The sequence below is a fragment of the Neolamprologus brichardi genome, chromosome 9 (genome assembly GCF_056152115.1).
Source record: "Neolamprologus brichardi isolate AB-2024 chromosome 9, ASM5615211v1, whole genome shotgun sequence".
Lineage (NCBI taxonomy): Eukaryota > Metazoa > Chordata > Actinopteri > Cichliformes > Cichlidae > Neolamprologus > Neolamprologus brichardi.
In genome coordinates, this window is record NC_142112.1 from 37,555,945 (window position 1) to 37,583,827 (window position 27,883).

The following is a 27,883-nucleotide window of genomic DNA, read 5'->3' on the forward strand; positions in this document are numbered from 1 at the left end:
TTTAAAGTCCAGATTGTTCCACTTTGTCCAGGTTCAGACGTTTATGTGCATGTTTACTAAACCAGTCGGCGGTAAAAGTGATGGGACGCCGTCTGTAACGCCGACGTCTCCGTGTCTCCGCATTAAAGCGAACGTCTGCGCGCTGCCTTCAGAAACGACTGTACAGAAAAACAAAGACGGGCAGTTCTGATATTTAATGTTTGATCTGTAGTGTGTTAGTTACTTTAGTGTAAGTAATCCAAGGCCGTGGGTGAGATCTTCATCAGGAGGCTGATGAACTGATGAAGGTTCAGGTGAAACTGATAGTTTAGGCTCTCGTGATGTGATCCATCCTAAAGATGTCCTGCAGCGTGTCGTAGAGTCGCTCTTGTGGTTTTTCTTGTGCTGAATTTGCTCCAAACTATCTGTCAGTCTGCGATTCCTCTGGCAGCGTGACTCGCACACGTCGCAACGTGAAAAGCGAGGTTCGGCGTCCGCCTCCAGCTGGACGTGACTCTGCTTTGTGACGCCGCCTCTGCTTCAGGTGCTTACGTGAAAACGAAGCCAGCCCGCTTTCCTTCAGCCAGGCAGCCGCCGGGCGAGCCTTTCAAATCTGGGCGGAGCCTCAGTTTCATGTCCGAGTGCTTTTTGACTCGGGTCGGGTTTTCCCAGCATCCTCAGCAGCGCGCTGAGGTTCCTCTGTTAATCAGGAAACAAGTCTTTTTGTTTTTTGTATTTGACTTGCGCACATTTAATCAAAGTTTTCCCAGCATCCTCTCTGCCTCTGAAGCTTTTACGTTTTCTATCTTATGTACGCCACCTTTAACTTAAGGATTTAATCACAGCACTAACGAGCTGAGGCTGAGTTCAGCCACAGTCTGAGATCTCTGGTTTAATTCATCTCAGTTTGATTTTGTTGACTCGTAACAAAAGATCAAATTCATATTTACAATTATAAAAAAATGACTGAAAGCTGATGATTTCAGTATTTTTTTCTTGGGTCTAACTCGGGACTCAGGACTGTTTGAATTTGAAATGACCCGAACAGCTTAAAAAAATGGTCAGATAATTCAGTGACTTGTTTTGAGTTTTACTTTGAAAAACTCTCCTTCCTCTGCACTCTCCCCGATCATTCCTCCTCCTCTTCCTCCACAATGTGAATCTTCTCTTGTGGGAATTCTGGTGCTCGGAAAGACCCCAAAGTCTGACCAACTCGTAGCAATACCAGCCTCCTCCACCTCCCTTTTCTTCACCTGTAATTTATTACAAACGTCACAGAGAGCGGAGCGTCGTCTGCAGTCGTCGGGAGACTTCAGGGCCTCTGAAACCTGGTGCTTTGCTCGCAGGTTCCCACGTCGATCTGTGCAGGAACCTTTTGTGTTTTTTACTTTTACTGCTGATCCAGATGTTTGTAGCAGCTGCTTTCTAGTCAATGAACAGATGTGTAAACGCTGCTGTGACTGGAGGGCTGAGGAGCGTCTCTGAACACGGAGGAGATTGGGGAGCGGTGCTCCTCGGCTCTCCCCGAACTGAAAGCTGCAGGTGTATTTTCTTTTCTTCTTCCTGTCAACAGGACCACGTCTCTCCTCTGATCACACAGGTGCTGATTTTTGTAATGTTTACAGGGATTTTTGTTGTTCAAAGTGTTGCAGATTAAAATATTATAAACTGTTCCCAGTGTCAGTTTTCTTTCTTCATGTAGTCAGAATAACCTATGATCATACTCTTTAGTGGAAAGAAACACAAGTGTACATTAAACCTATAAAACCACTGATGAACAGCCTGAGAGTAGAAACACGGCACTCTCAGATCTATGAGACTCGCTTTTATTGCTGGTGGAAATATTGAAATAATCCCAAAATAAAGATACAAAACTTTCCTAGAAATCCATCCATTCGCTTCCGCTTCTCCTTTTCAGGGGCGCTGGAGCCTATCCCAGCTGTCATAGGGCGAGAGGCGGGGTACACCCTGGACAGGTCGCCAGTCTGTCACAGGGCCAACACACAGGGACAGACAACCATTCACACTCACATTGTGGCAATTTGGATTATCCAATTAACCTATCCCCACAAGCTACATGTCTTTGGACAGTGGGAGGAAGCCGGAGTACCCGGAGGGAACCCACACAAACACGGGGAGAACATGCAAACTCCACACAGAAAGACCCCGTCCTGATGGTGGAATCGAACTCAGGACCTTCTTGCTGTGCGGCAACAGTGCTAACCACCGTGCCACCGTTCCTAGAACTCATCATCTTTATTTAAATATCCCTGTGATTGGACAGATGCTGTTCGTGTGAACGTGTTGGCTGTCAGGTGAATGAACCCTGGGTCAGTTTATGGGTCTGATAATGACCTTTAAATATTCTGTTCTGTGACTTTTGTTTGAGAAAAGACAGAAGGAAACGATGCTGGAGCTAACATGTAGTTCCAGCTTCTGATTGGTCGGTTTCAGGGTTTTAAACATGTGACTTCCTGTTGGAGTCATTCAGCCCACACCTGCACTCACTCGTAGCCAGGCTCTTAATGAGGTGCATTATGACTCAAATCCACTCAGTGACATTTCACACCCTTAACACAGGGGTGGGAAACTCCAGGCCTCAAGGGCGGGTGTCCTGCAGGTTTTACATAAAACTGATTTAAATTATCTCCTCAACATGTCTTGAAGTTCTCCAGACGCCTGGTAATGAACACTTGATTCAGGTGTGTTGACCCAGGGTGAGATCTAAAACCTGCAGGACACCCGCCCTTGAGGCCTGGAGTTCCCCACCCCTGTGTTAATGGGTAACTTGGGCTCCATTTGTTAAATATAAACCTAATTATCTGTTGACATCCCCGATAAACTGATTGTTAGCATTTAATAAATTCAAAGATCTGCAGGAACTCTGTGGAATAAAGTTTGTCAGGTTCCTTAAATGAGATGTGGAAACTCCAGTGAGAACATTTCAGTTTCAGATTTGCCTCTTTTTTGTAGTGAATCTCAGCTCTAATCTGCATGAAGCAGAGGAACTTGTTTCCTACTTAGTCACCACCACCAGTAAAAGTCTGCTTCAGATCCGAGGTCTGAGGTTTCACCTCACATCATCCAGGCTGCCCAGTGTTCGAGACATCAGCCTCATTTTCGACAAAAAACACTTTGTGGTGCTCAAAGAAATCAAGAGCCTCTAATCCCATTAAAATATCCAAAAACACTCGTGCTTTTTTCATGCAGGGACTATTTTCTTTCTGTTGTCTACATCCGCTCAGTGTGAAGCCTTCATCGCAGGTACAGTTCAGGTAAAACATTAAGAGCTGCAGTTCCTCCAACGGCCGCTTGGAGGCTCCATAAGTCTCCACCTTTATATGAACTTTATTTAATAACTCACCTGTTTGAAGCTTCAGGTTTGGTGGGAGACTCCAGGACATGTGCTGCAACTTCAGTGACGTGCAAATATTTTATTAACCTGTGTCTATGTGTAAACCTCTCCATCCAAATATGGTCATTTAATACCGTTACTCATGTAATACCGCTTTGAACCACAGGGTGGAGCAGCGAGTCAGTGCTGAATGCAATCTAAGGTGTGGGTAGTCATCTGTGCAAAATGCATGTTAGTCAGTGCAGACAGGTCATTTTTATGTGTGAGTGCATCATTTCTGTTTGAAATAGAAATCACTCCCAAGAAACCACACAGATCATCTCAGAGTTTAAATTTAATGACATCCCTTCCAGACGACCTGTTTGGCAGCAGTGTTCAAACTGAAGCCTGCAGCAGCCGACATGAGTGTAAGTGTGCGTCTGCAGACCCGTGTGTCACTCAGCCTGCAGATCCTCGGGGTGATGAATTAAAACCAGTTTTATCCAACAGCTTTAAAAATATTTATTTTAAGAATTTAAATAATTACATCATGCCAGAGGATTTTATTATGAATTTATTATTTAAAACAGACATTTTAAGGTTTTTAAATCAAAATATTAAATATATCCGACTGCACTGAAACTCAAACTGAACGACGTGCTGACTCGAACAAACTGTTTTAAACAGAAATGATGCACTGAGATGAAACACGGAGCTCAAAGCTCGAGCAGACGACTCCAAACCCGAGTGGAGCGTCGCCGCCTCCCTGTGGTCAAAGTGCTCGTTACATTTTTCAGTTGTTATAAAGCAGCAGTGAGTAAACTCAAACATTACTGATCCATGTCTCTCCAAGTAAAAAAATATCCCAGCAGCTGGTGGGCTGCAGCTCTCCGCCCTGCTTGAATGTGGCAGCAGTGGAGCTGAACTCTGAGCAACACGTTAACCATAAAACGGCGAGACGCCCGGCGAGCTTCGGCGAGCTGAAGAGGACATCAGAGACAAACACATTTAAATAAAATAAAACCCAATATGAGCTCATCAGGTGACCCTCACCTGTCCGTCCACTATTAACCCGAGCCCATCTGTGCAGAGGACCTGTGACCTCTGACCCAGAGCAGAAGCATGTGACTGTGATTTCAGGGTGTACCGGCCCTTTAAACACGGGTGAACAGAGTGTCGGGAGAGGCGGGCGTTAGAGAAATCTTTCCTTGTTTTTATTCATCACACATTTAGAAAATGAACCACACTATACAAATGTCCACCGTTCGGTACAGAGACTCCTGCTCGAACCCACCGACCTCGCTCTGACGCGACCTCAGCGGCGGCTCCTCCTCCTCCGATGCAGTGGCGGACTTTAAGTTACAGGACCGGCGTCGATCTGGTGGGCGTGCGGCAGCAGCGGCCCGGGCGACTCCGCTCTTTATGCTTACGTGAGAATCTTTTTCGTGGTCGCTGTGGCGCAGGTAGGCAGTAGCATGCAGAAACCTTTGGATGCGGCTCTCCTCTGATTGGCTGTAGGCTATTTCATCACGCTTATGTAAAGGGGATGGGGGTGGTGATTGGGGGCGGGGCTTGTTTATTCCTCTCAGTCTGTGGTTGGTTTTTTACAGTATGACAACAAGGAAGTGAGCGTTCGAGTCGCACGGATGAGGCGGGGACGGGCGAGCGTGAAGAAGGGGTTCCCCGGTTTCGACAGGAGGGGTGTTTTCGTTCCTTCATCTCTCGAGGCGAGAGGAGCGAGCTGCCCCTCCCCCCCCTCGGGTTTGGTGGCGGTCATCATCAGGGTGGTCACGCTCAGAGGGATCCACACTTTATTACTCAGACATAAAATAAAAAATAAAAAAACAAAACAAAAAAGATAACAAATTAAAATTAAACTAAGGAGAGCCGGCGGCGGCGACAGGCGGGCAGGTGGGAGGGGGGGAGGGCGGGTGGCACTCAGGCCAGGTAGCTGTACGTGTCCTTCTCGCCGTCCACTCGCTCCAGGTACTCCTTCTCGATCAGGATGTCGATGCATTTCTGTCCACGGAGACAAAACACTCGTCACACTCTGAGCTGAACACACACACACACACACACACACACACACACACACACACACACACACACAGGTGTGCGTACCTTGATGACGGGGACTCGCGGTTTGAACCGGGATGACAGCTGGTTCAGGACTTCAGCCAGGAGCTGCTGGTGCTTCAGGACCTTTCTCATCTTCATGATCCTCACTATGGCAGCCTGAAGGGGACACAGCAGCGACGCGTGAGAGCAGGAAGGCAAATCTGACAGCTGGCTCCATCACACCACCACCCTTCTTCGAGTGTGCGTGGAGCCTCGGAGAGTCAGACTGATTCATGCCCAGTCACAGCGCCTTTTACACGTTTACAACATCATCAGATCCCCAAAGACGCCCTTTAACCCATTTTTTAATTTACAGAGTGACCACAGCAGCCGTCTGCAGAGCAGCGGTACACGTCTACAGTTTTCCCGCCTTCACAGGGTCGACCGTCTAGTTTTATGTGTTTGAATCTAATCAGAAAATATTTTAACGTTCACTGTTCTAGTTTCAGATAAGCTCACCGTAGCTGGGATCATACACATCGTTACTTTAATGCAGATAATAAAAATCTTTAGCAAACTTATTTGTTTGGATCAGAGGTTTATGTGCTTCTGTCACACATTCAAACAAACGTTTCCTTGTTTGCTCTTGTTGAACTCTGATTCTGGTTCGGTAGATTCTTGTTGCGCGTTCCTGTCTGCACCTTATGTTTGTGGGTCTGTGACTTTTAGGGGAGCAGAAGCTGCCTTGTACCACTTTATGTCCCTTCACACCCTCATACAGCTCTGCTGGAGACGGAGGAAAAGCTCAGTGTTTTGGTTTTTGTTGCTCTCTGGTCTGTTTTAAACGTGATGCAGAGGGTGGAGTGGAGTGGAGTGGAGTGGGAGCTGCACCTGGATGAGGAGCTTTCGATCCTCCTCGATGTTCTTGTGAGTCGTCTCCTGCTCCTGTTTCTGCTCCGTCTTCATCGGCACGTTGATGTTCACCCTCAGCTTCTTACTGCGCAGCAAACAAGAGCAACAAGCTTCAGCATCCTCCTCAAACTCCAACATCACAGGCACATTTATTTAAGGTGGATTTAAGGTTGATTTAAGGTTGATTTAAGGTGGAGCGTGTCTCACTTCTTATATCCGAGGAAGAGTTTGATGACGGTGTCCGACTTGAACTCCACCTCGTCCACGTTGGCGTTCTCGTCCTCCAAAACCTGACGGACAAAAAGTTTGGATTCAGGATCAGGTCTGCCATTACTAAAGCGTTTCTATGGAAACTAAAGAGCAGTCACACGTGAAGATTTCACCTCCTGACAGAAAGCGCGACTCACCAGCAGCTTCGATTTTAACAGAATCTGAAGAACTTGAACCAAAATGTCCTGAAAACAGAGCAGAGGGGTCAGAGGCGCCTGCTCCGCGGTGACAGAGCAGCGTGAATGAAGGCGTCGATGTTTGTGCGCTTACAGTTTTGATCTGTGTGCTGTCGGTGAGCTGCTGCACCGTGTAGCTGTCCTCTGTGTTGTACTGCAGCAGGATGGCCATCTGGAAGGTGGAGGCCTGCAGCGTGTACCTGTCAACAAGCACAGCGACAGTAAGGAGCGGCGTGGGCTCGGCTCCTCGCGGCCGCCACACGTACCTCACGACGGTGCGCTCAGAGCTCTGCAGGTCTGCTACCAGCCTGAGAGCCACCACAGAAGAAGAATTCAGCACGAGCCTCAGATTCTGCTCCTCTGTGTCACAGATGTCTTAAAACCTTTCAGAGGCACCAAATACTCACTACAGTCCCACGTGTGTATTAATCCGCCTCTGAAAGTAGTCCCTAAAGTGGTGTTTCATTTACTCCAGTGTGAAATAAACTCGGTAAGATACAAAAACACATTTACTGCAAACAAACTCGCCGCGCAAGAATCTCAAATATATTTTTATGTAACTTTCACGGCTGATTTATGAAACTTTACAGATTCACCTGATCACCAGAGCTCACAGCGCCCCCTACCTGTGCGCTCACAGACCGCACGCGTACCTGTTCTTGAAGCAGTTGGTGACCAGCTCTCCTTTGGACAGGTGATACAGCCAGGTGAGCTTCCTGCCGCTGTGCCTGCTGGCGTAGAACGCCGTGAAGCGCTGATAGCTCCGCTCCAGCTGTGCAGGAGGAGAGGGAGAGTGTCAGAGCCGCGGTACTCAACCTGAGGTCTGTGGACCTATAAGGGATCTTCTTATTAACACCATTTGTCACCGATGCAAGCTCAGAGATCACGGCACAAAGCTGTGACCCACTTCCACTTCTGCAGTCGTCTGTCTGCACGTCTCTCCTGTAATCTCACCTCATCGTATTCTGCTTTTTTATTTCTCTGCACCTTCTGGCAGCAGCAGTTTTCTTACTGCAGCTTATAAAGCAGGAAAACAAATACCAGTGAAATGATTTAAACCCTCCATCCACACGTCCTTCAGCTGAAGTGTTGTTGATGTCTGATCACTCAAACGTCCACACTGAGCTTTAAATGTTTAACCCTTTAAGACCTACCACAGAACCAAGTCCACCAGAGCTTATATTATATTTTTACATGCTGTGGAGCCATTTTTGGGAGCATTTCAAGTTGCTATACATCAATACAACCATTACAGCCTAGATTTTAATAATATGTCTGCATTAAGTGCATAGTAATTACATAAATTGCAAAAAAGTGCAATAAACTACAAAAAAATTGAAAATCGTTTGTTTTTTTAACATATATTTCTAGTTAGAGAAAAACGAAAAGAAATATTATAATGCAAATTTGCAAAAAAGCAGCATATGCATCAAAATAAACTATTTCCAGCAGTGCAATATGAGTCCTAAGCATCCCAGAAACCACACAGAAAGTCATAAAGTCAAACATAACTTTTAAAAACACCAGTATAGGCTCATGAGGCCCTGATGGTAAAAAACTACATTTCCACGAAAATGACATCACTTCCGGTTTCGGGCAGGTCATGGCGGACATGCGATAGTTCGCGCTGATGGACGTAGGAAGTGTTACAAACAGCTGATCGGATCGGCAAAGCGTGTTTCTGGAATATTATGTTTTTGTTGTTGCAAGTGCTTTTTATGCAGTTTTTGCAAAGTTATATGTGGAAGGAAACTGTGACCGAGGACAAGCTGATGGCATAAGATGTAAGTACAACTCCTCCGGTTTCATATGCAAAAACAATTATTGCGCTAGCTCACGTGGTTGCAGAGCTACCGGGATTTAAAAATAGTTACGCAAAACGGAGCGTGCTGCTCTGACCGGCTTTAAAGGGTTAATGAGAAAATCAAACTGTCCTTGTTTTTAGAGGAGAGATTTACTGAACTAGAGCTTCAAAAATATACGTTTCAGACGCTGCCGGATCACAAAACCTACGACGTGTTAAATTTTCCAGACACCGAAACATTTATGAGGGAAAAACTTATTTTAAGTTGAGGAGCGATATCGCTTCACTTTCCAAGGTTTGGTTGGAAAAGACATTCATGGATCAATAACTCATAAGAAACATTATGAAAACACCTCCATCTCCTCCTTCATGCCACATCATTAAAGCCGTCGAGCCAGCAGCTCGTTTTCATCACCAGCAGCTGCTTGATCATGTTTTTATGACTTATTGATCCTGTGAGATGAAATGTGGGAATCCTTTTCCAATCGTACCCTGAAAAGGTGGAAGCTTGGAGGGAGGAGAGGTGTCTTTATAAAATCACGACTTTGATCTTCAGAAGTCAGAGTTTTATGTCTGAAATCAGCCAGAATGAAATTAGAAGAACGGATTTTAAAGCGTGCTGGGTTACCTCTGAGGGCAGAGCGAAGGTGCAGGACTGCTGGAAAGGCCACGAGCCGGAGCTCAGAACCTGGATGCTGAAGTCCACTGGAACACAAACACAAACTACGTCCATCTTCACAGACATGTGAGACTTTATTCTGAATGTCTATTTGACTTTAGACAGCTGTGTGTGTGTGTGTGTGTGTGCGCTTACAGTCCAGCGGCTCAGAGTTGGTCAGGTGCTTCTTGAACTGCTCGTTCAGGTCCTTACTGACTCCGATGTCCTGGAACATTCGCTGCAGTTTGGACGTGTACTCAAAGCCACACGCTTGCTGCAGGAGGAAGAAGAAGTCAAAACAACCCTGCAGACGACACACACACACACACACACACACACACACACACACACACACGCTGCCTGGAGTGTCTAACGAGTGCACACGCGTGTGATTCCGACCTTGAGTTTGGAGATCATGCTGGCCTCGGCGTCGTCGCTGGCGCTGTTCTGGTGGACCAGACGTTTGGCCAGCATCTTGGCGTAAAACTTCTGGAAAACGTCTTTGTCCTCGATGTACTTGAACACGACCATCTAAGAGAGGAAACACAGCGGAGTCTTTGGTTTCACTGCAAAACTAAGAGACACAACCTTACAGAGAAGCTCAGGTCACAGCCTCTCACCACTTGGTTCAGAGTGTCCTCCAGTTCAGCCTCCTCTGGGTTTTTGGAGCTGAAACAAAAACAAAATGTTGTTTTAAATCTCATTTGAAGGTTAAATTAAAGACGAGCCAGGCAGATGCTATAATCTTGTTCAGCCTCTGAAGCATGAAGCAGTTCAAAGCATCTTTCTGCTGCTTCTAAGCAGCTTCGTCCACCTCGCCGCGCTTTGAAAAGTGTCTTTTTGTTTTTGTCAGTCAGGATCCAGACGCCACTCAGAGTTACTGAGCCCACAGAGAGCGCAGTCCTGCTGGGGAGAGTCCCACAGTGGATCCACTGATCAGGAAACAACAGCTGCACAAACAAACCCTCCTGGTGCACTTCTGTTTGTCACAAAGCTTTTCATCGTTTGTTAATGTTTCACTTTTAGGACTGAAAGTGTCGACTCAGTTTGAAACAGATCAGATTCAGAGGAAGAACAAAGAGCTGACCAGAGCACATTTAACTTGATTTAAAAGAAAGCGGCAGAAGGAGGAGTCATGCTGAGCCGTGCGGCTCGCGTGTGTCGTGCGCGTCACCCACCTCTTCTTCAGTAAAGAGTCGCAGTATCTGGCCAGCAGCTCGGGAGACTTGCTGGACGACTGAGCCATCCTGGTGACGGCGTTGTTGTTGATGAACCGACCGCACGCCTTCAAAAGACAAATCCACGAGTCTAAACATTCACCTGCCTGTAGGAATCCAGTGGATGACATCACAGTGTCTGCTGCCATCTGTTATCTACAGTCTGTGGTTACTGACCTTGTCGAGTGCCGCCACGAAGCCGGCGTCGTTGTTGAAGGCGGACATGACCAAAGCGTTGTACTTCTTATGGACGTCCAGGGTGGTCTGCACGTACACTTTGGGGTCCTGGAAACACACAAACACACACACACACACACACACACACACACACACACACACACACACACACACACACACACACACACACACACAGGCCACACGTTCATCATCTCACTGCTGACAGACAATCGAAGCTGCAGAGCCTCCTCTCCAGTCGACTCGTTACATTAAACTAGTGAAACACTGAGGTGAAAAACAAAAGTCCTGCGTACGTTGAGCGCTGCCTCGCCGCACTTCTCAATGGCGGCCAGGCCCTGGTTGTGGATGTGGGTCTCTAGAAGCTTCTTCAGCTCACCCAGACCGTCTGTGATCCGCGACACCAGGTTGTACATCCTGCCCAGGTCTGAAACACAGAGACAAAGCTACATCTGTGAAACACCAGGTCATCGTTACTGCAGATAAAAGCTTCGAGTTATCAGGAAAAGTTCGAAAAGTTCACACACACCAGAGTCCAAACGGTTAAAGTTCCTTTTAAGCGTGCATTGGGGTTCAGAGCTGCAAAAATATTGGTGCCGTCTCTCCATCTAGCAGGTAAACCAACGACCCCAAAAAGCCCAAACCAGGTGGAGACAAACGGTTACCTTCGTTCTTGTCAGCGTCCAGGAGGTTCTGAAACTCCGTGTGGAAGATCTCCAGATGCTTCTCGATGAGGACTTGCTCGCACTTTCGGGCCAGTTCGTCCTGGGTGGATTCATGGAGGTAAACCTGCACGCGCCGCTGCTCCTCCAGGAGACGGGCCTCCGCCTGAGGAAACGCACACGCAGACACACTCTGGTCACGACTCTGCGTTAAAAGCTCCGCGTCTCTGCTCGTTCACCCGCAGCTGTTTGCAGCTGTTTGCAGCTGTTTGCAGCTGTTTGCAGCTGCGCGGCGCCTACCTTCTTCATGTACTCTGTGACGGGGTTCTGCTGCAGGAACTCGGTGCTCTCGCGCGTGTAGAAACGTTCTGTGTCAGTGAGGAACTGACATTCGAAGTACTCTTTGTACACGGACAGCGTGGGGCCTTTGGCGAAGGCGTCCTCCTCGTTCAGGCCCAGCTCGACTGCAGGAGGACAGAGGTGGGATTAATGAAAGCTGGTCGACACGGAAACATCCACATCCCTGTTAATACACCCAAAACAAAAGTGTCTACACATCGAATTTAGTCTGAAACGATCCTTTCATGTTAAATCTTAAACATAATGTACGTGTGACCTTTGCAGAACAGATGTTAGGTCACTAACTCTGAAATCATTCAACAAAAATCAGTCAGAAAAATCTCCAGCTGTGTTTAATTAGTCAGATTTTCAGCTCCTGTGAACACGTGTGCAGACTGCAGCATCTTCACAGCTGGTGCATGGCTACATTTCATTTATTCATATAAGTGAGACAGGTGAAACCACTGCACTGTTAAACCCAACACATGCTCAGAGTCTCCACAGCTTCTGTTCAGAGCTCCCACCAAACAAAGAATCTCACATTAGCCTGAAAGTTACCCACAGCTCTGCGTCTGATCATTGTTACTCCTCCGTTGCACTCGAGGACCTACCATAAGACTGGACAACACCGCTGATGAGCCGGGTGTTGATGGTCTCACCGTTCCTCTCTCTCTCTATCAGCTTCAGAACGGCGTTTGTTACCTGACAGGGACAGAGGTTCGCTTCAGTAAACATGCAGAATTCAGAATTTTAATCACTGCGCTGTTTCTTTAAGAAGGAAAACTGCACACCTGTTTGTTGAGGGGTCGGAATAAACACTCCCTCCAGGTCACGAGTGCCAGCTGAGAGGAGGCGGAGTGAAAGAGGAGAAGCACAAGTTTAATAAAACAGTTTGTTTGCGATGAAGCTGTTCCTGCTGCGACCTGGTCAAGTAAAGCTAAATTGGCTTCTCAAGGCCTTCTTCCTGCTGGAACTACATTTTTACTCTGTGGCCATAAAGGAGCTGTCAGACTTACCGAGTATATCTCGTAGATGCCCTTGCGTCCCTCGTCACACTCTCGTCTGACCCAGTGGCGGTTGAGGTAGGCGCAGATCCCGTTAAGGACCTTACTGGAGAAACGGTAGTCCTCCCACTGCTGGGTGTAAAACTTCAACACGCACTCGTCCATCAGATCCTCGCCATCCTGCGGACGATAACGCGGAAAGCAAAGGGAGGAGGAGTTGAAAGGTGTCCGTGGCGCGCTCGGCGAGGCTGCGACTTAACCGCGGACTCACCTTGAGTAGGCTCGTCAGGTAGTTCTTCAGGAACTCCTTGAGCCGCTTGTAGAGCTCCAGGCCTACGAACTGAGCCCCGCCCGGAGTGGTGGACTTTTTGGAGGGCTTCGCTGGAGGCACGGAGCCCCGGCCCTGGCTGGACTGGTGGACGCTGGTGCAATAGTTATATACATGTCTGATGGAAGGTTAAGGTGCACACGTCACATCAGGGTAACCGCTGCATTCCTCACATCTGGCTGCTCGTAACGTCAAGAGCAAGTATGCGAGGAATGTCCTCGGCTGTCGTTCTCTCGTTTATGCATGAAATCACAGCACGTTTGCACAGAGCCCAGTTTAAACCTGGACGTCTGCGGGGACGCCACCGCAGCTTTGAGCTTTCACGGCCGCGTGGATTTTATTTCATACTTCAGGGACACGTGCAACCTTTAGCAGGAAAGGTGCACGAGGGGATAATCGGCTCTACAGACTTTACGCTCACGTCACGTCTCCTGCAGACGCATTTTATGGAGTTAAACTTTTCTTTTACACAGACAAACTTCATTAAGCCTTTTGAAACCAATTTTTAAAACAAAGGTTGGAGAAAAGAATCTGTGGAGGTAAGATTACAGTGTGAACATCAAGCTCAGGGTCAGTGAGTAATCCAAACCCTGCAGCAGCACATCAAAGACAACCTCGTGTTGTCAAGCTCAGATATTCGTTTCCCTGAAGGTCTGTTTGGCTCCGCCCACCATGAACTTCTACTGAGAACAACGTGAACTTCATCCTACATGTTCCCTGTGCTCATGTGTTTGTACGAGAGTCACCAAACCTCCAAACAGTCTGTCACTCAGAACGCGGCACATCGTAACGAACGCTAACGTCAACATCTGATCATTGGACTCTTAAGAAATCTCCATGTTTTTCCCTTTAGTGTCCCTGAAAATGAAATGCAGGCTTATGAATATACTCCACCTATCTCAGCTGTTCAGGCACTCGTACAGCGTCTGCCTTGTTTATGGTTTGTTTCTTGGCTGCTTTGTAAGAAATTTCTAAACGTTTGGAAAAAAATAAACCAAATCTTCTTATTTTCTATTTATTCTTACAGTTCGTTGTAAGTCTGGATAACCGAGCGTCTAATCAAGAGTTAACGGAGCCAAACGTCTTCATCACAAAGTGAAACTCTTTCAAACACAGTTTCTTAAACCACACAAACAAACTGCTCTGAATCAGAGTTTGCTTCCTGTTTGCTCCGTGTGTGAAACTCATTAATGGAACAAACGACTAGAAAAAAAAGTTTGTGCTTCAGAGAACAGGAAGTAACACGTTAGTGAGATTAACCATCTGAAACAAACACACACGGAACATTTGCTGTTAGGTTGTTAACTTTTAGCACTATATTGCAGTTCTTCTTAAGGCAGCCACATTAATCATTAGAGGCATTAAAACAGAAGTTATGGCTGCTTGAATGAAGCAAAAATCCTAATCAGGCTGATTTTGGTTAATAATGTAATTCAATTTTTCATCTGCATTTTGTTTTTAAAGTGCCAAATCACAACAACAGCTGCCTCGAGGCGCTTTATAGTGTCAGGTAAAGACAGAAACCTGATTATTTAACACAATTATTGTTAAACATCACAGTTACTGGACCTGTGGCTTTGTACAGGCGATTTCCTCTAAATAAAACTAATAAATATTTATTTTAAAGAAAGAGGAGAGGATAGTGGGGGTTGGAGGGGAGTCAGAGACAGACTAGGAGGCGTTTCTGACCAAAAACTGCCGTCGAGCCTCCACCTGCAGCAAACACAGCACGGCAGCAAACTGGAGCGACTACAAGCTGACGGCCGCGTCCTGCCAAGAGAGGACCTAAGATCCTGAGCAGGCCAGAGCCAATCCGGAGCAGCTGAAGCCAACCATGAATAATCCTTCCACACCTACGGAAATCTCCAGCTTTGCTGCCTCTAGATAGATCCTGTTACGCCAGTGTCAGAGTGCTACTCCAAATGCTTACTGACTGTGCTGCTCCTAAACGCCCTTCCTGCCTTTTGCTCAGTAACACACTGGTTTATCACACTTCTGGTTTGATCGCACACACACTCAGCAGCAGTCACACAGGATACGTGTAGAGTTCCATGTAGCGTGACTTGGCCATGCTTTGCCGCGTGTACACCTGCTGGATGCCAGCCCGCAGGTCGTCCCATATCTGGTCCAGGCCTATCTGTTTCAGTCCGTGTGGGTTCTGGGTCCTATTTGACGACATCGTGGCGGAGCCCAGTGTCCTCTCCGCTCCCTACCAATGCCCTCCCTTTCCTGCTCCAGCGAGCGTGTGCTCCTCCCCCTGCGCCTCCTCTCCTTCGCTTGATTTCGGTCCCGACTGCCTCGCTCTTTTCTCAGAGTCTGAAGTCCATCTGGGGATGATGGCGGCGGCCTCGGGAAGCTGGTCGTCGGTTATGTGAGACGGGAAGGGGTCCCACTCTGCACGCCTGGGCGGCGCTGTCTGCCACTCCTCCACCTAAAAGCTTCGGGAGTCTTCACCAGATGACCTGCAAAGAAAACAAAGACACAAAAAGCCACCTGATTAACAATCTTTGACTTAAAAACAAATAAAAGCTTCACCAAAACGTCTGTTTTTAAGGATTCACCTCAAACACACGGCACTGAGAAATCACTGCAGCAGGCCCTGCTGGTGATTAGCCAGGTAGGTTACCTGGATTTACCTTGATGACACCTGGATCTGAGCCGGCAGACACACTGCTGACCGGACCCTGGCGTCAGTCAGCTAATGAGATTAGCCACTTCAGCGCCTGCCTAGTTTCCCTACCACAGCCTCACCGTACAAGAACTCCACCTCCACAGTCAATAGTTTTTTGGTTGCTAGGAGAAACACATAAACACAATAACCTACATTTCTAATCTGTGTTTACTTTGGGAATGAACTCTTGGAGATTCAAAATTAATCAGAAAACACTGAACTGTCATCTTGAAGGGCTAAAAACAATTAAACTGGTCTGTTTGGGAGTTTTTCAAACCATTGGCGTACTACTGGACGACTCCTCAGATCATAGTTTGAAAGTCTGGGAAGTCAACAGGCAATTTATAATTAAAAAAAAAGAAAAACAAACACATCAGATAAAAAATTCAGACTGACACATTTATGAGGGGAAACCTTGTAAAGTCTTGTCTTAATTATATGAGTAGAAAAAAGGTGTTGCTGGGTTTTGATCGCGCTTCGTGCGAGGTAGTGAATTTCTTTCCAGCTCAACTTTGGAAGGTGAAGCCGTGAGGTTCCTAGATTCAGGAAAGAGTTTAAAAACCCATCCTGCGGGAAAGACTGAGTCACGACTATCGCACCGCGAGGAGGGCAAACGTCGGCAGGACGGCGAGGCCGGATCATTGGGGATAACAGAGAGACCTACAGCTGTAATTTCATCCCTGCTGACAGGACACGAGCAGGAGGTAAACCAACGCCACGGTTTGCAGCGTCAACATCTCTGAAGCCACAGAGACGCAGAGAGACCGAGACGCCAGGAACAAAGCAACCAGAGGTCTGAACTACAATCCACTCGACTTACTGGCTCTTTGTTTTGATTTACAATCACAAACTGAAGAATATGTATGTTAGGAAATATGCACAGGTAGCAGTATGTAAGCTAATAAGCTTTTTGAGCATATGTTCTGTGTTCGCTGCCATCGTCCTGTCAGGAAACAAAGTCTTTCACCAACTGCAGCCCTTGCAGCTGCGATTGAGTCATCACTTGTAAGGACGTGGTCTAACAGAGACGTGTCGTGAGGGCTGAAAACTTAACTTATAAAGAAGATATGGTGGGACAGAAGGCAGAGTAGATAAAGCTGCTCTTAGTTACAGAGGCCTTCAGCTGAGAGCTGGACACAAAGACTGCACCAGCACATTTCTCTCCAATGTTGAAGTCCCAATTTAAACAATAAAATCTGTCCCTCAAACATCAAGTTCATCAAGTTTGAAGCCACATGAGGCTAATAAACCTATTAATAGTATTATTTTAGTATAAACAGCTCTATTAGTTGGTATAATTACACCAACTAAAGTAAACAAACAGTGTTTTTAACTTTTGTGAACATTAGCTGACCATCCAGGAATAAAAGGTCAGGAATAAATGACTCAATGGATTTTTGAAGCACAGAAGTGAAATAAAGAAAAGCTGCTCGGCACGAACTTTGTGAGTTATTAACATTTAATGTTACGTTTAAAAGAGAATTGTAATCATAAAAAGACGCGGCTCGCTGCTAGCCCATGTTTATAATTCGGATTATTTGAGAACAGACATGAAGAGGGAGAAAACAGACTGAAGCTGCTGCTGTGTGACTGGAGGAGGAAGAGGAGGGTGGACGGGCACAAACTGCTGCCTCGTGTAGGCAAGCGCTGCTATATTTAGCTGGAGCAGGCATGACCACTCACGGCTATCAGGGCCAGATATTCAGGACGTGACACGCGCGAAATCATCTGTTTACTTCCTTCCAACGACCAGTCTGGGTGATTGCAGGTCGTTTCAACTACAGCTCTGCTTCTGAAGCAAAATGAAACACTGGTCTTTAATTGAGACCTTAGGTGAGTGTCTAACAGGCAACTGCTCAGATATAATACGCCGAGCTCCAGAAGAAACAACCGACTCGTGTTGGCTTCTTTCTAGAGCGATAGGACCAAAAATATTTATCACGATATACATTTGAAAATTTGCGATAACGATATAACTGACGATATAATTGACACTAGACAAAATAGTTTACAACTCCACAACTTTATTAGTGCAAAAAAACCCACCATCAATGTATTTTCACTTAAACAAGCAGCTGTTTTTTATGTGCATTAAAGTTATAAAAATGTAACAGTGCAAATGCAAATTCCTCGCTGACAGTTTAACCAAAAGGCATTTCCAGTGGAAACTGGCCGACATATCCTCATCATAACCATGTATAATATCCACAAAACTTAAAAAGAGCTTAAACACACACAATACAGTAATATTATGTTGAAGCACAGTACGTATCACTCCGCGAGGCTCCGCCTACGATAGCCGTAATGCTCCAACAATCCATCAAGCGGTGCGGCTTCGTAGCTTAGCAAAGTCGTACTGAAACATTTGACAGATTTTCGAGCGCCGTGTACATAAAATCGTTTCGAGGTCAGTAAACACAACCAGAGTTCATACATAAGGCACACGGGATTATAAGGGGCTCTGTCGACTTTAAGAAAAATCAAAGGATTGATTTTAAGTGCGCCGTATTTTCTAAACAACACGGTAATAACGACGGCCCGCAAGCATGTGCTACCAAAAATAGTGCTTTGGTGTGTATCTGAGAGACGAAAGCTAAACCAGTTCCTCACCAGTGAAGCTGCAGCATTTTTACAAACCAGTTCTGGTTCATCTGTTTCATTCAACGATCCACTTTCACTCTTCTCATTCTGCGTCGCCGACATGCTTTTTCTGCCATGTGCATATGAAAACAAAAGCACTGTGCATGCGCGTTTTACCCAAATTCTATCGCCAATTTCATTTTCTTATGGTTGCCCAACATTACACCGGTACTACCGTGAACGGTATGATATGGCCCAGCCCTACTTTCTGACTGGAATCACAGTAAAACTCGCTTCTGCACCACCTGAGCTACACCACCTCCTTCACTGCTGCGGGCTTATCAAATTCTAAAACTCTACATCGCCTTCTTCTCAAGTTATCGTATTCACAAGATTTTCCGAAAACTTGTCCTCAGACCTTTTGACCTTGAGGTCGCGTTCACTGAAATTCATGCTCCTACTTGTTCACAAACTTGCACGTCCTCGCAGGTTGATGAAGATGAGCGCTGACGCCACTGAGGAAGATCCTAAACACAGCACTCAGCTCCAGCTCAGCTTGTTTCAGACAGGGGACGTACCCAAGGGGTTATTTTGATGTGTCAATCATGAAAAGCTGCTCTAGTATAACACTAAAAATAGAAATGAGTGTGAAGTCCACTTCACAGCAGCCTCGCGTGTTTGTTTTCCTCCCTGAACTTATCAGCAGTTTCATACAGAGTCAGGCTTTGTAACCTTTTGGCTCCTCTTCAGCAGATCCTCGCTTAAATGCAAAAGGTAGCCCCTACCTGAGCTGTTGCCGTGGCAACTGGGGCAGACAATACCTGTGAATACTCATTGGACCGCAGCAGGTAAGAGTGTAAGAGCGCTCAGTCTCCGCCGTTTCCTGTTCTTGCAGCGGTGAGAAAGGTGCCCTTCACGGCGGCGCTGCGATCAGCTTTCAGATTCCCACAGCAGCAGCTATCCAGTGCCTGACCTATAATCAGCCCCGCAGCCGCGTGACGGCGAGAAACAGGAAACGGAAGCTCGCAGAGAGCTTGTTGTGAAATGGGAATCCCAGCCCGCGGTTATCAACAACGCCTCTGTGTGCAGCAGGAAGGCAGCGGCGCTCAGAGGTCGTGACCCGTGTCAGCGGACAGCTGACCCAGATAAGTCTGAACCACAGACATCACAGGAGTCCACGTCTGTTTATGAAGACGCTTCATGATGAGGAGCAACAAAACGCCGCTCCTCTTCTTTGGACTTTAACTCTAAGGTCTCGATGCAGGAGAACGCCGAAGCGCCACCTGTGGCTTCCCAAGCGCTTTAAGTACATTATGCTACTGGCCGCTAGGCGCGCTAACAAGCACACTGACAGGTGCTGCTTTAACATATTCTTCTCACTTAAGGGCTCTAATCACACGGTTTATGTACAATAATAAGTTGATGTGGTTTATGCTTGCTCTGCCCCTCGCTAATAAGCCGTATGCACCAAAAGTGGCGTCACAGTTGCTGCAGCGCGCTGCAGTTTACTCTGCTTCCTGTTTCAGCTGCTTCTACTCCAATAAAAAAAGCTGAGGTGGACGTTTCTCACTGAGAAGAAACACGCATCATTAGGAGACTGCAGCGAGCGCTCGTGCACCAGAGTGGTCATCAGATGGCATCATGGCAAACTACGTATTTCTAAAATGGCCCTGCTGAACAGCATTCTGGGTAATGCTAACAGTGCGCTGCGGACTGGGCGGAGCTCAAACAGGAACAATGAAGAAATGAGCAGACTTCAAAGAGAGCCATCTCTGCCACTTAAACAGGCAGACTTGTTTCACTTCATTTCTTCTTCTGTCCTGATTTACATTGTGGGCGGGGCTTCAGCACCTCCAGGTAACCAGGTAAGTCAAGAACAACATGTCACTCAAAGTTTTAAACCAGGAGACAGAAAAATCTGTTCCACAAAGGTATTCATTCCTAAATGGAGCTTAATGAGCCAGATGTGAAGAAGTGTGGAAACAGCTGTCTGGGTTACGCCCAGTTTGTTCTCATGTCCACGTTTCTATAACTTTTAGACAACTTGGCTTTGAAATCCTATGTCAGTCCTGTTCATTAAAACCAGCCTTTCCAAAGTCAGAAGTGTATCACAAATACATGTTATTACCATTTACTACTTTGACAGTTGAAAGTCATTTTCAAAAAGTTTCTCCCAAAGTCAAGATTACAGTTACTTCTTATCAGAGACGACTGCAAACGGTTAAATGCTTTAAAGCAGCAGCACTATTAGAGCCGATGAACAAACCAAGAACTAAAGCAGAAAGTCTCGCCCCACAGCACTTACGGCTTCAGTTCTAGTTACACGTCAGCGTCTCACAGACTTTGTACTGAAGAGTTAACAGGTTTATGACACCTCTGTCGGGTCAAGTCCAGAAATATTTGCTGTAAGTTCTTACCCTGCTCGGCTGCTGCAGAATAACTTCAGCCTCTGTGAGCTTTCATATCAACCTCTCTACCTGATGATCACCTGTCCCACAGTGTGGCCGACAGGTAAAGCGACTCCCGAGGTTCACAGCTTACCTGCATTTTTCTGGTTTCTCAGCTCGAGCCGAGCGTGAGGGAGGTTTGCTGAACGGGAAGGAAGCAGGAAGAAAGAGCAGGGAACACGCAGTGCTCAGTAAATCAGATTAGCCCAGTATCAGTGTGTCTGGGACAGACTCCACAACCTATTACCCTACATTTACCAGGAAACAAACCACAGTAAACACACCAACACCTGCCAGCGCGCTTCACACACCACCTAGAGTTCACACAGGAGCTTTACCAACAGAAGCAAACATTAAAAATCAGCCGAATCTGAACCACTGTGACAAAAATCGGCTTCTGATGAGCAAGCAAACAAAACAACTTCACATCCAAGGATCTCAAACATCATGCAGACGAACCCTCAGAGTCCCAGATGACACAACAGGATCATCTTAACTCGTGTGACCAAGGGTACACATTACTATGTGCAGCTATACTTTTAAATCATAAAATGTTTCCTAAAATGAATTCATCATGTTTACAGTAAATGATCCACTGCTGTGGTGATTTTTTTTTCTTTTTTTTTTTTTTTTTTTTAAAGTGAGGACCACCCAAAGAAAATTCCTTGATTTAATTTACATAAGCATGTAAGCATAAGCAAGTTTAATAACCCGCTTGTTAAACGAGGTAAAACTTCAACTCCCAGAGGCCACCTGGGTCAGGAGAACCCTGTACAGATGGCGTTATTTTTGTGCCACTATTCTGAGCGCACGTAAAAAAGTTTCCAGGTGCAAGTGTTGTATTTTGAGGAGAAACTCTTTCTCTACACCGTTATCTTTGTGCCACAAAACCAGCCAATCACAGACTTGGATGCAAAACAATCTGATTGGCTGTTCTGGTCTCCAATCAGCTCGAAATGAAGAAATGCAATATCCCAGAATGCATTTCGTCCAAAACTCAAACGAGGCAGTGGCGGAGTTTGAAATATTTCTCTGTCTGTGTCACAAAATAAACTTTTCAGATATTTTCAGAGGAGAATGTTTCTGTGTAAACTTCAAATATCTGCTCGATTCATCAAGACATCACATAAGTGCTCTAACGTTTTCAGAGATGCCTGTTATCCACCAGCTGACCGCATAGCTGGACCTGCCGTTGGGCATACCGGACATTTGCCCGTTGGGCCGATGATGATTTTTCATGTTTTTGTTTGTTTGTTTTTGTAACGGTATAAACAATGAAAGGTGGTGGATTAGCCAATTGGTCATGATCAACTCTGGGCTGGACCAATTACAACACATCTGTATCGAGAGGAAAAGGAACGCCATTCGTCCCGTACTTCAGCTAGAATGAAAAAAAAGACACAAAGCTGGAGTTATTGTGTCTTTGCTGCACAGCTGCCTCTTCGCCCCCCCTCCCTCTCCTGTTGCTACTTCAATCATGAAACTGATCAATGATCAGCTGATCATCTCTCTTGTTTGTTTATCGCCCACTTTGCACCAGAAACAGGAAACCAGCGGATGTTGCACTAAACAACAACAACAGAAGCACGTTCAAGTTTGATCAGCTGTTGTTAGAATTTATTTAGAATTAATTTCTAGTATCAGCTGATGTTTGCTGGAGCCACAGAAAGCTGCTGCTCATGATGTCGGTTTGGAAACATGAAGGTGATACAAATCATACATATATACCAACAAGACATCACTGTCACAACAGCGTTTGTTTTAGTTCAAAGACTTTATGGTTTTTTCTATAATACCTGCTGGTGTAGTTGGTGATTTTATGTCAGTTCAGCCTTTTATATTATGTTTGACCCGAGTGACCCGGTCAGCTGGTGGATATTTGAAGTTTACACAGAAACATTCTCTCCTGAAAATATCTGAAAAGTTTATTTTGTGACACAGAGAGTAATACTTCAAACTCCACCACTGCCTCGTTTGAGTTTTGGACAAATGCATTCTGGGATATTGCATTTCTTCATTTCGAGCTGATTGGAGACCAGAACAGCCAATCAGATTTTTTTGCATCCAAGTCTGTGATTGGCTGGTTTTGTGGCACAAATATAACGGTGTAGAGAAAGAGCTGAGCGCGCACAGGCAGAAATGTTGAGAGCGCGAGCAACATGTTGTGAGCGAACGCAAATACAAGAATTGAGCGAGAGGGGCTGCTGTTGTGTGTGTGTGTATAACAGCAAACACTAAAATACATTTTTTGCACGCAGAAAAGAATTTTGTTCACTCAAATTCATCTTTTCTTCGCTCAAAATAAATTCCTCAAAATACAACACTTGCACCTGCAAACTTTTTGTGCGTGCGCTCAGAATAGTGGCACAAAGATAACGCCATCTGTACAGATCTATATATAGTTTGGTGACACTGACTGAACTGTGTCACAGACCTGGACAGAAACTATCACCGATTCCTGTCAGTGATGCAGGGTGAGGTTTATTATAGACAAAAGGTATTTCCATCTCTTCTGGTTATTATTATCATCAAGGACATTTTACAGACATTATGAATCAGACTAATTTAGGAAATAATCAGCACATCAGCCAATAATGGAAACATTTGTTCCTTTGTGCTCTCTGCACCGATGCACAGCCTGGATCAGCTTCTACGCTGACACCAACCTAATCACACTGATTATGGCCTTTATTAAATCTATGCTCAGTTCACTTATGTCAGCTCCTCTCAGTTTGAGCTCATGAAACTTTATATTAATATCCTTTGAAGTATGTGGAAAAACACTGATATCAGGCTGGTACACTCATATCTGTGTATGTTCACATGCTGTAAATTTCCAGCACTGATATTAATGTGAACATCACAAATAGCAGGTTCAGTAAATTTAACCAAACATCAGAAATACACGTTTTCTCTTTCCCACCTTTAAATCTCTTTATTAGCCATTTCCAAGTATTCCTAATGACAGCGTCCTGTTTACAAACCGCGTCATGTCCACAGAGATCACGAGTCATCTTTACGCTGCTTTAACAGGCAGATTTCAGGCGTCCATGCTGAGCAGAGAAAGGATGAGACATCTGAACTCAGCATGAGGCAGCGAGCTGTTGTGAAAGAGCCCATCATGAGGAGCAGAGGGCAGCCAGAAGAAATAAATAAATAAATTTACATGCATATTTCCCATCATGTTACACACGGAAAAGCAACATAAGTCTGAAAGCCACCGATCGAGGGATATCCAAGTGCCACAAACAGCTCCACAGCATCGATAAACGTGTCAGGAGGAAGGCACACAGGCTGTGTTTTGGGGTTATTTCAAGCTATAAAGAGGCTGACGGAGCTCAAAATATGACTGAGCATTTTCTTTGTTGTGTTTTGCCCTGTGGCAAATCCACCAAATAACCACGCAAGTGAGGAAGGATGGGTCTGCAGCTTTCATCGTGGTTACTATACAAACCTACGACCTACAATACACCTTTTATGCTGAGTTCTTCCTGTGTGTTCACTCTCAGCACAGCCTGTAACAGCAGGTCTGCAGGTCAAGGTCAGCATCAATATTCAGCACTTGTTAAGTTATTCATCAGTGTCCAGCATTACATTTTCCATATTTCCAGAACATGTTCCATTACACCATATACTCTTAGCTGGCTCCATCTACAAAACACAGCATATTAGTAGATTTTGATGACTAATATAAATAAAACTAATTAGCTACTAAAGCTTTAAGATAAATGTCGTTTAGCACCTTGTGCACCTTTTACACTCGCTAGAAATACAGAGCCGAGGCTTCACGTTGCTTAAAACTGAGCCCAGTTTATTGTTTCTTTTATCTGTGTCGAGCTCCACGGAGTCGATGAAGAGGACAGGAAGTCAGACGCAGAATCAGCAGAGAGAACGAGCTCAATTTTCAAAATAAAAGACCCCAAGCAGACTAAGTTCTTCTGAAACAGCTGGAACATGATTACAAAGCTGGAACAAAACGGCATCAGTCATGACACCAAAGACACACACCTGGTGTGTTTTGGGGGTAAATCTGCCAAATTTACAGATGGAAGCCAAACAAGACGTCTGTGTTTACGGGCAGATTTCATTTCATCTTCCTTTCCAATCCCACAGCTTTGTCACTGTAAAACAAACAGCAGTGGATGGGAACAGCTGAGGAAGAAAAACACTGAACTTCACGTTCAAGCTTGCTGATCAGGTAACACCTGCTGTAAAGGTTTAGATTGTGATCGGTTTCAAGTCAAACCTTGTTCTTTAATGTACGTCTGCGTTCATTTGAACCCTTCTGAAAGCCCACGCCACGTCTCTGAGAGACCGATGGATCAGCTCAGAGAGAAAAAGCCCACCGCCATCAAAACTGCAGAGCAGGACACAAGTGAATAAATGCTGACATCGTCGTCAGGCACTTGCAGAGGCGAGGCCATAGCTCTTAGATTCAACACAAACTTACAGAATTAAACTTTAGCACCATCTTCAGCGATGTAACAAGACTTTTCAGGCTGCTCTTATAAAAGTGAGCCCTGCTCCGGTTTACAGTTCATGCAGATCTACAGTCAGTCACAAATGTGAAACAAACTCTTCGTCTTCTCGCGCTATTTTTCACAACTCTAATAAACATTTCCTTATTTCAGTACCTCAAACACTTCATTTAATGGTAAACCAGCTGATACCGGTTGAAAAAAAAAAAAGGTTTGATTCACAGGTGAACTCAACTGCAAGGAGCCAGCCAATCAGTGAGCTCGACGTCATTTTTAAACTCAGGCCGTCGAGTTTTGTTGAACCTGCACGTGCTGAACAAACAGTGTTAGAAACAAGATGACCTGAACTATCAGACACATTTCAGCTTTAAGCTTTTGCATTTGAGCAAAAGGGTCAGTAAAATCATCAGGACAGTAACAGGTTCAACAAAAGTGTAAATATAACTGCTCTGTTTAGACTCTGAAGATGGTAAAAAGCTTTAATGTCTTTAGTCCACTATAATAAAGGCCTTTTGTCACCTGTTGGTCTAATAATCTGTTTTCTTTTTTAATAAGATTAGGTGACGCCTCACTTATGAGGACAAACTGTACATCAAAATACAATAATTAACACTATTCTTCAAAATAAAAGCCCTGATAAAGAAAACTAGCAGGCCATAAACCCAGGGAAGAAACATCTTTAAAATCAATATAAAGACAAACTCAAAGGAGGAGAAAGCACAGGTAATACGGTGATTCTGATTACACAATTTTAGTCAAACTGAGTCAATTATTTCACAATTACATACTGCCGAAGACGCAGATTTATGGAACAAAGTTTAAAACTTGGACTTTACCATAACTTGAGTCTATTTCGACATCTTAAAACACATATTTAAACACTTCGTGCCATTGTGGGGGGAAAGTGCCATACAGCGCTTCATTTAAACAAATATTTATACAGCAATGCCCTCACTTCTTTATGTTTTTCTCCCTGAGGAGCAAAACAAGGAAAAGGAAAAAAGCATCACTTTTTCTGATTTGTTTAGCTGAATATGTTTAATTTAAAGAATGCAGAAGACATTCCTTCCACTATTTGCCAAAGTCTTGGCATTTCTTGACATGTTGTACAGTGAGCCCTCAAAGAAAGAAATGGATCAATCCAAATTTAAAATTTCTGTTTGCCAACATGTACTGAGGTGAGGAGAGGGCACAACAGTGAGTGTCCACAGCCACTGGGGGCTCCGTCAAGCTCTCAGGATGGACTTCATCCACTGGTGCATCAATGGTCAGAATTATAAACAGAGACGTTTAGGTTACAAGTCACCATGCAATCCCACAGTTACTCATGAAAGCAATGAGCCCACACACACTGTCCATGTAGCAAAGACATATATGATAGAAAAACAGACATTTGACGACTCAGCTGTGGATTCACCTCCACAGAGACACTGAAGCACTGTGGGGTCATGTTGACGGACCAGAACAAAAGACAAACATCCAAAGAAAAGCTCTGAATGTCTGAAGCCTGGAGGACTTTTTAAAAAGTGCTCAGATAACATGATTCAAACTCCTTAGACTTGTAAAAACTCGGATTTTGCCTTATTTATATTTTTATTTTGAATAAATCGCTGCACACATTTCTCATTACTCCAGAAACACACAAAGGAGTGAGGTCTAATATTGTCCTGGATCCTGACAAATTCTAGGACTCCATAAAAGGGAAGAAATAATAAGTGAACTAAACTAAAGAGTTAGAATCCGGTACAATTGTCATCGACTCTTAATATCTCGTTTTAATGATCAGTGTCTAAAATAAGTGCACTATTTAAATGAGGGAGAACTGTGAGGACGTATATCCAGGAATCTCGATTAGTATGAAAACAGAGCTTTTCCAACAGCTGCTTCGCTCCGGCAGCTCAGTGTCAGCACTACCTCTGACTTCGAGCTTCTCCTAATATCTCAGGAAATGAGCGACCGTATCGCTGCTCCGCTTCACCAGTTGTTCCAGGAGTGTGTCCTGTTCGAAGGACCAAACCGCACCGCACCGTCCACAGGGCTGTGCTCGAAAAAAGCCTACCCCCAACGGATACTTGGGTATATTTGGAATATAATGATCCCCGGTGTCTGTTAATTTGGAAAATATTCGCTGTGATTATTCCCCAGAATGGAGTCAGGCGCTGCTACGCAATACTGCTAGCTCCCATTAGCCTCTGAGGCTCGATTAGCCTGGTAGCTTCGTCTGCTGCCCGAACGATGGATGGACCAGCTTCAAATCAAAGCACAGCCTCTATGTGACCCACACTTATCAATCGCTTACACACATGTGTGGTACTGGGACTGTATTCAACATAAAGGCTGTCTTCTTACAGTCAAAGGCAGAGGCCAGGACAGACCAACAGCCTGGTGTAAAATGGCAGCCTAGCTCCTCGAGCTTCTCAATAATGAGTCAGGAAAACAGTTCGCTAACCGCCTAGCATTAGCCTGCTGGCTCTCCGCTTAGCAAGCTGAGAGAGAAAAAATCTCCCCCGGCCCAGCTCTAAAATGTCACCTTACCATTTTAAGGCAGTCCCAGTCACTTTGTAATCGCCGGATGAGTTGTTTTTCAGTCCCAAAATCGGTGTCCCGCCGCCGTCTCCGAGTGTGTTTGCTGTCGGTTGCTAACTACGACTGCTGCGCTGCTTCGTTCGCACAAAGATCAGCTCACAGCGCCGCGGCCACTGACTGCAGTTGCTTTCAGGCTCCCTCGGAAATACGCATACACTCTTTATTATAAAAGAATACGAGGGCTA

At 45.4% G+C, this 27,883-nt stretch overlaps 1 protein-coding gene across 1 annotated transcript; it reads right to left on the reverse strand.

Moving 5' to 3' along the window:
- Positions 1 to 4,505: 4,505 nt before the first annotated feature.
- On the reverse strand, positions 4,506 to 27,804 carry LOC102781140 (cullin-1). Its single transcript, XM_087846565.1, has 22 exons — positions 27,648 to 27,804; positions 14,976 to 15,398; positions 12,880 to 13,054; positions 12,621 to 12,788; positions 12,396 to 12,446; positions 12,216 to 12,306; positions 11,566 to 11,729; positions 11,269 to 11,431; positions 10,900 to 11,030; positions 10,586 to 10,693; positions 10,370 to 10,476; positions 9,812 to 9,860; positions 9,591 to 9,722; positions 9,348 to 9,465; positions 9,162 to 9,238; positions 7,383 to 7,501; positions 6,824 to 6,929; positions 6,691 to 6,738; positions 6,491 to 6,573; positions 6,263 to 6,368; positions 5,435 to 5,548; positions 4,506 to 5,332 (listed from the first exon to the last, which is right to left on the reverse strand). The coding sequence occupies exons 2-22, from the start codon at positions 15,113 to 15,115 to the stop codon at positions 5,252 to 5,254; spliced, it is 2,331 nt and encodes a 776-aa protein (XP_087702691.1). The 5' UTR covers positions 15,116 to 15,398; positions 27,648 to 27,804; the 3' UTR covers positions 4,506 to 5,251.
- Between the last annotated feature and the right edge of the window lie 79 nt (positions 27,805 to 27,883).